Consider the following 8,065-nt stretch of genomic DNA (forward strand, 5'->3'; position numbering starts at 1 on the left):
AGCTTATGCGCTGATGAAGGTTTGAAAACTTGGTACTAAGCATCTTGGCAAATGATTGGAGCACGCGAGAGTCACATGACCGTGACCATAAATGGTGTTCCTGACGCAGGGCAGCAAGTTTTTTTTTTCTGCACAATGTTAACCAAGAAACACAAAATACAATTTAATTTATGCAAAGGTCAAATAATTTATTCTGTAATAAAATCACATGCAACATTTTTTAACCATCTTTAACATTTGCACTTGAGTTTGGCATCATATTAAAGCATCTTAAAAGAAAGCACTTAACAAAAAACTAAATACAAAACACATTTAACAAAATCTGGAGACTGGAGCTTAGCTCCTTCACTGAGAGTCAATGAAACTTTCAGTTAGCCCCCTACTGAATTAAAAAAAAAACTTGAATAAGATCAAGACTGAGCACAGTCCAAATCACAATCAATAATTCACAATTTAAAACAATAATTCCACACATTTAAATAAACAAATAAATAATTCAAGTAGAACACATTATGAGTCACATCCATCCTCTGGGTAGCTTGCAAAGTCTCCCCCTCAGGTCTGTGAGTCGGATACTGTTCACGGGGAAGGTTAATCAAGCTCCAGCGGCTTTCATAGCAGCAGCACTGGGACAGCCATCACATCCACTTCCACTCCAGAACAAGTTTACATCAATACCAACTTCATGAAGGCACTCACTTGTCATAGCATGTTACAATAAAAAGCAGCAAATCTTCTTCAAATCCAAATTACCAGCTCTTTTTTGTTTAAAACTTAAGTACTTCCAGGGCAATGTTAAAACAATAGTTAGTCCCCACCAAAAAGAAAAATCCAGATGTGATCATACAGGGCAATGTAGTTCTATGTCCACTCATTGCTTACGGCCACCCACACAACCCTTCTTACCCTCCTCATGACGGCATTCTGGTTATGCCGAATTAGAATGGTGAAAATGTTATAAAAGCATACTTCATAGTCTTTAAACATAGTGACTGAGAACACTCCACAAAAACTTAAACATAAGGGTTGGTCAAAACTTGAAAACACATGATGAAATGGTCAAAGGAAAATCAATACTTTGCTAAAATGAAATATTCACTGCTGCTTCTTGTGTGGGCCACTCCCATTTTGCGCCTGTACCTTTGGCAACCTCTTGCCCTTGGTGTAGGCGTGGTAGTAGAAGTTGAGGAATAGCACCAGAAATATTAGTCCATATAGGCCAATGACGTAAAGGAAAATTGGGAACTGGTAGGGGCAGTCTTTCATGAGGAAGAACTGCCCGATGTGTGCAGTCACCATCACAAACTGAATCTGTGAGAAAGACAAGAGACAACTTTAGGCACCAGATAATGGACCAGGACTTAACTTGAAACTTCTATTCCATTTTGAAATAGCTATTGAAATGTCACCCATTGTTAAAGTGGACATACCAGCTGAATAGTGGTCATGTACTTCTTCCACCAGAGGTACTTCTGGTAGGCAGGTCCCAGGGCAGCGAGGGCATAGTAGGAGTACATGATGACGTGCACAATGCTGTTTAACAGGGCATGGAAGGTCCCGAGACCACCTGAAAAGGAGGACATGTTACATTTCATCTGAAGACACAACATCAATCACTTTGAAGGGGGAAACATGGCAGCAACAAATGGCTTCAAACACAGCTAATTGAGCAAGACATTCAAATAAATTATCCAAGTAAAGTCATATTTGTATCAAAGTTCAAAGTCCCTGTGCACAACCGTTCTTTCTCCAGGTGCTGATGGTGTGCAGTAGAACTATTGAAAAGTCATAAACAAGTATATCGCACACTGGAGGATATATCAAGTCATGTTTGTATTTAGTAGGTAGGCCTATAGTTAAAATGTCAGACACTGTACCTGCAGCAAACTTGACGCCAAACCACCAGGTGAAAGGCATGATTGAGTGATGGTAGACATGAAGGAATGAGACCTGGCTGTTCTTTTTCCGAAGCACAAAGAATATCTGGAATAGAAGAAATATTGTCTAAACTTAACTGTATCAGTAATCAATTCTTTTTTACAAAAAGGTAGAGGGGGTCAAGGCTAATTTGATTCTAAAACATCATTCATTGTGCATAAATGTTGACATTTACAGATGCTTATTATAGCTGCACAAAGGGATAAATGGTAGTAGCCTAAACACTTACAGTGTCCAACATCTCAATAAATTTGGAGAAGTAGTATAGCCAGCAGGCCCGTGCCATCTACAGAGAAGGAAGCAAGAACAGGATTAAAATACATTTTCCCAATCTGCCAACACATTTTTATTTTATTTAACATCATGGTCATTGCCAAACATTGCCAAATCCTCTTACCCGAATTGCTAGTGGCGAATTGGAGTAATCAACTAGGTCACACTGGTAAGAATATCCATTAGCCCAACCTGACATCAGAAACTGGGGGGGGGGGGGGGAATGAATAACAGTCAGCATCCAAAAATCAAACAGAAGCTTGAAAAAAAAATAAAAGGCAAAAGGAAAAACGGTTTGAATGACTCTTATAACGAACCTCATAGATCAGGTATAGTGAGAGACCAACTATGCTTAAGTTGTAAACGATCATGGGTTTCTTGAGGTCAAAGGGCTTGCGGTTCTCCATTATCCGTGGGCCCAAAGTGGTGACGAAATAGATGTACGATGCAATGATCATCGTATGAGGGACAGGAGACGACATCAGCGGCCAGTCTCCAACCCGTGGATCTTAAAAGAGCAAGCAGAAAATCGTGTCAATTTGAGATCAAAGTAACCTATGATGAGAGATTCAACTATACAAACCATTTTCGGCTAAGGTAAGACATACCTGCTGCTTTGATCCACCCATCGTACATAAGGACGGCTCGGGATGCCAAGGAGGAGTTATTAGCCATTGCGTTACTTTGATTCCTGGAAAATTATGACATACAATAGTTAACCTCGGCTACTGCGACTACCATATCCGTAACAGTTTAGCCAATAAAGTAGCCTAGGCTATCCAAAATGAAGTTCTGAAGGACAGCATTTGACCACCAATCGGCTAGGCTACTGTAACTTGACAACTTAATTTTCATCTGTTTAAAAAGTCAACTGGGCAAATCCCACGCTAAGATAGCCTTCACTATTAAGAGCTGGTCCCCAAACAATGAACTAAGGGAACGGGTGACTTAAGGAATCCAGAGATAACGCCGTCAACAAAATCGCAACAGAAGCCGCTTCTCCAAATCGGTAAAAATGTTGCAACGAACCAACACGACTAAAACAGTAATTCTCCATTATTTAATTCCCTTACCTTCAAATTGGTTCTCTTCTGCCTCCTAGGCGCTTTAGCCCTCTTTTCCTGATTTACCCAACAATGACTCACCTGATGCTGATGTGTCCAACTTTATTGTCACCTCAGCAGGTGTCTCCTCCCAGAGGTGTGGACATTTCGGCTTCCTGCACCTAACCGAAACTCCGCTCATTGGCTGCTGCGTTGCTAGCACAACAATACAGTTATGAGGAAAATGTTGTCTTGCATGATTCCATGTCATCTTCCACATTCTTCCTTGAAATTGGAAATATTCCACGAACATTTGTCTAAAAGAAAAAATATGCCTCTGTTTAACAATTGATCTAGTATTATTGTTATTCAGTTTCCATACATTTGTATTTTACCCATCATTTGTGCAAAACTGTACTGGTGACCAATCGAAGCTATGGAAGACGTCATGAATGGAACCATCATTTTCATGACAGTAGAAATCCTCCCTTTTTGGGTGTGTTTACACTAGTTAACACATGAGCTCTTCATTAGCCTCAGTCTCAATGGTCAATTGTGTGTCAAAGGTCAACCAGCTGGATCTCGCCCATAATGGGTCCAACCCTGAAAACTGCCTTACAATAAAGAAACTCCTGAGGACTTTGAGATAACTGTGTCTGTGTGATAACTGACTGTTTGACTGACTCTGCTAGCATGTCCTGCCTAACAACGGCCCTTAGCTGTTCAGTGGAATCAGTAAAACCTACAGCCTTTCAGGCTCATGCTCAATTTTACTATTTTGCTTCAGGAGGGACGCAGGTGAAGTTTTGGGTGAAGTATTGGGCGGGGGGCGGGGGTGGGGGGGGGGGCTTGGCTGTCTGTGTCAGCTTGCTTTAGTCTCCTACTTTCCTCTCACTTTTTAAATTACAACCTTTTCAAATGTATACTGAACCATACATTACATTACATGGACTTGCCATACTGTACTTACACACACTGCACTTTTTACCACCTCTCTCAATCTATTTATTACATTCTTTCTACATTTTTCTTTATCCTTATTAGTTGGTGATCCCTCGGGACACCCCTGCACAGGAAAGTTTTGCAGCTAAATGCCATTTCACTACATGCTTTACAACATTATCTCTATGTATATGTGTCAAATAAAATCTTTGAATCCTTGAAACTAAATTCTGATATTGTTGTCTGTAGAATATTTGTTGTTTGTTTAATTTGTAACTGTGTCACGTGGAGAACAGATGGGAAATACAGTCATATTTGTACTGAATAGGCCCAATTTAATCATGATATATGTCCAAAATCAAATATAAATGGACAAATTAAAGATGTGATATTCCTTCATGGAGGTGACAGTGAGGACATTGACACATTGACACTGAATAGTTGGCATTCTCCACACACATGACAACACTGCACACCAGGAACAGTGACACGCATAAATGCACTCCAGGGTTAATACTTCACATTCCTGGTCAGTGACATCATGCTCACAGAGATAAAGGGGCTTCCATTTTAAGAAGCCGAAAGTTTAGATGTGGTGCTGTTACAGTAAAATTCCATTTTCCGGTGTCTGGTGGTATGTGTACCATCTACACAAATCTACGGCCTTTGCTTTCATCATTTTTTCATCACAGACAAATATAGATTAGTTCATTGGTTATTAAGTCCAATATACATCAACATTTCACATCATTTAAGAGGATTTGAACAGTTGTCTCTCATGTCTGATGGATGTAAGATATATGTGTAATCTTTGGGTCACACAGGGTTAGTTTGCCACTCTGGGTTTTGAACAATGTAGAAACTAATTTGTTGCCACCCCCCCCCCCCCCCCTTCAAAAAAACAAAAACATCATAATAAGGACATGTGTGTTCTATTGGAGGTGAGAACCGGTCTGTCCTGCTTATCCAGGTCGTAAGAGAATTCTGTGAGGACTCAAGTATTGCCTCATAGAGTTAAAGGGCTAGAGAGTTTCACAATAACTAGGGACTCCCTGTTGCTTAGTATCATCAGAGACCTCAGGAGAAACTCTGACTGTAAAAGTGCCACTAGTCTTTCTGCAGTGATAAAAAACATCAGTGAATAGCTGACAGAACTAGATGTAGCCTACCGCAGAGCGGTACAATATATGATGTATATGACCGCCGCCCAGTCCTGTACAGTCACTCACACACAAACCACACATGTAATTTTGTCTCCATCTCCTACTTCACCTCCTACTCTTGCAACTTTTGTGTATGTAAATTAGTGTGTGCATGTGTGGGTTTGCTTTTGTGTATATGTGTGCTTCTCTGTGGGAGCGTTTTCGCTTGTGAGTGTGTGTGTGGGGTAATGAGGTGTGTGTGCGTGTGTCTGCTTGTGGGTGTGTTTGTGCATGCATGCGTGTACGTGTTTGTGTTTATGTGTGTGAGCGTGGCGTGCATGTGCTTATGTGCGGGCCTGTGTGTATGTGTGCGTGTGAGTCTGTGCGTGCGTGTCTGTGTGTGCATGTATGTCAATTTATTGTATGGTCCCCCATGAATGGAATTCCATGAAACTTGGCATGCATTCAGAGGGTGTCATAATGATCCTACACAATTCTGTGCAGTTTTGAACCTGTCAACTAAAGATACCTGCGATTGCAATGCCTTGTTTTTGCTTTTTCATATAGGTGGCGCTATACATCAAATGAATGGATATGGGATGGGTTGCCATGGCTCCTGGAGGCCAACATACTAAAAAAATGTGGTCCTCCTAGGCCCTACAGTTGTCGAGATATTCACAGAAAACTGTGTCCGGCTTACCCTCATTTCGGGGGTCCGGTCCAGCGGGGGGGCCATGGATCAAAACGGCCCACTAAATTTCGTGCAGCCTTTCAGTGCCCCGGGAATCATTGACACAAAATCACTGAAGAAAAAAAAAATCTGGAAGTAAAAAAACGCTGACTAAATCTAGGCCTATATAACCGCTGCTTCGCTGTGCGGCGGTCATAATAAGCTACACCAGTTTAAAGGTGCGATTTGTAGGATTGTTACCGAACGTTCTGTAGGCCAAAATCAAAACACTGGTGAACGTTCTCAAGACTACCAGACGCGAGCCTTTTCTGGGTTGCCAGATGTAATGAAGACTTAGCTAACGTTAGTTGACCTGCAGCTGCTTTCCTTACTCTCTGACAACATATGGTGATCATTTTTGGAATGGTTACAGTTTATTTTCCATTATTTCCTACATACTGGACCTTTAAATCATATGAATCCTCTGACACAATAAGGTGCAACAATAAGCAAGGTGATTCACTGAAGGCCCACTGACTGTAGGCCTTAATAGGGACCTACTATTGAAGTAGGTCTACTGTTTTTTTTAGGTGGTCCGTGAGTTTTTTATTTATTGGTTAAGTGGTTCTTTGTTTGAGAAACACTGCCCTAATTCGTTGTGCAACATTTCTCCTTTTGTTTTCTTTATCATTACACAACTTTTCCAGCATTTTGTTACTCCCGTCCCAGCTATTTTTGAACTGTGTTACTGTATCAAATTCAAAATTAACATAGCCTATATTTTCCATGAAATAGTTAAATTTGTCATTGTCAACATTTGATGTTGTCTGTGTCCTTTTTGCAACGTAGCTGATGAGATTTGTCAATTATCACGTTCTGTTTTTATTCGCATTTTACACTAAACTTGTGTTTGTTTTTGATGGTTTCACTCAGTGTTTCATGAATCTGCCGAGAGTGAGTGGCAGTAGTATATCTTCGTGTGGGTGTTTTTCTTACTCATTTTTGCTAAACCAACGCTAACGGTTTTCATGGTGAATGCGCAATGAAAGCCTTTTAATAGTGATTCTCACAAGACTGCATTCATGCGCCCCTAGAGGGGGCAATTGGATCCTTTTGTGAGGTTTCTTTTACTGTCTATGGTTTCGTCAAGGATTTTCACGCATTCGGAAAATTTTTCTTTTTGTTTCATAGCCCTTTGTTTAATTTTGTGGACTCTGCAGCTTTTGTCATGTATTTGTGCTGTATTATAGTAAAAAAAGTTAAGTAGTTTCCGTCTATAATTTTAGGCTAATTTATGCTATTTCAATGAGAATTAAAATTATTAGGTTATCCAATTATCTTAAGCCCTCATATTTATTTGAAAACTTTTACTGGTCTGTTTCTTAAATTAGAGACACTGAAGAAGTCCAATGGGAACAACATGCCCTTTTTAATTTGGTAGGCCTATAGCTCTACGGCACGGCCGTATAGTTTGTCAGTGCTGAATAAATGTTGACCTACCCAATCACCTATGTTTCTTATATACAGTGATGGCCAAAAGTGTTGGCACCCATGCTAAAGTTGACTGAAAAGAGGAATATAAAATCATCTTTTGGAAATTGATCTTAATGCCTTAAGTGAAAAATGAGGAAATATCTAACCTTTAAGGACACCAATTTTCTTAGTGAATGAATAATGTATCATAAATAAATAAATGTTCTTCCTTAAAATACAGGGGTCATAAGTATTGACACCCCTATGTTAAATTCCTCAATGAGCATCAAACCAGCTAATAGGCTAACTGAAATAACACCCATGCCAATCTCTAGGTATGGTGAAGGGTATGTGATGATGTGGGGCTATTTTAATTCCAAAGGCCAAGGTAACTTTATCAGGATGCACAGTATTCTGGATCCATGAAATAACTGGCCTTTAAAAATAAAAATCTGCCTGTCTCTATGGGAATTTAACATAGGGGTGTCAATACTTATGACCCCTGTATTTTAAGGAAGAACATTTATTTATGATACATTATTCATTCACTAAGAAAATTGGTGTCCTTAAAGGTTAGATATTTC

General features: G+C 39.9%; 1 protein-coding gene across 1 annotated transcript; it reads right to left on the reverse strand.

Moving 5' to 3' along the window:
• Positions 1–162: 162 nt before the first annotated feature.
• On the reverse strand, positions 163–3,381 carry LOC143123024 (very long chain fatty acid elongase 7-like). Its single transcript, XM_076284115.1, has 8 exons — positions 3,285–3,381; positions 2,820–2,902; positions 2,529–2,719; positions 2,336–2,416; positions 2,168–2,224; positions 1,878–1,983; positions 1,431–1,567; positions 163–1,311 (listed from the first exon to the last, which is right to left on the reverse strand). Exons 2-8 carry the CDS (start codon positions 2,884–2,886, stop codon positions 1,096–1,098), a joined length of 855 nt encoding a protein of 284 aa, XP_076140230.1. The 5' UTR covers positions 2,887–2,902; positions 3,285–3,381; the 3' UTR covers positions 163–1,095.
• Between the last annotated feature and the right edge of the window lie 4,684 nt (positions 3,382–8,065).

Source organism: Alosa pseudoharengus, unplaced genomic scaffold (assembly GCF_046254945.1).
Source record: "Alosa pseudoharengus isolate Yale_2024_CS ecotype anadromous, Long Island Sound unplaced genomic scaffold, YU_APseudo_1.1 YU_APseudo_1.1_scf_14, whole genome shotgun sequence".
Classification (NCBI taxonomy): domain Eukaryota; kingdom Metazoa; phylum Chordata; class Actinopteri; order Clupeiformes; family Clupeidae; genus Alosa; species Alosa pseudoharengus.

What these genes read in the sequence shown, in the direction of transcription:
- LOC143123024 (XM_076284115.1), bottom strand. Translation starts at nt 2,886, where the DNA reads ATGGCTAATAACTCCTCCTTGGCATCCCGAGCCGTCCTTATGTACGAT. An exon ending in TTATTGAGATGTTGGACACT is followed by an intron (nt 1,984 to 2,167) that starts GTAAGTGTTTAG and finishes CTTCTATTCCAG; the next exon opens with ATATTCTTTGTGCTTCGGAA. An exon ending in TGGCGTCAAGTTTGCTGCAG is followed by an intron (nt 1,568 to 1,877) that starts GTACAGTGTCTG and finishes CCTCCTTTTCAG; the next exon opens with GTGGTCTCGGGACCTTCCAT.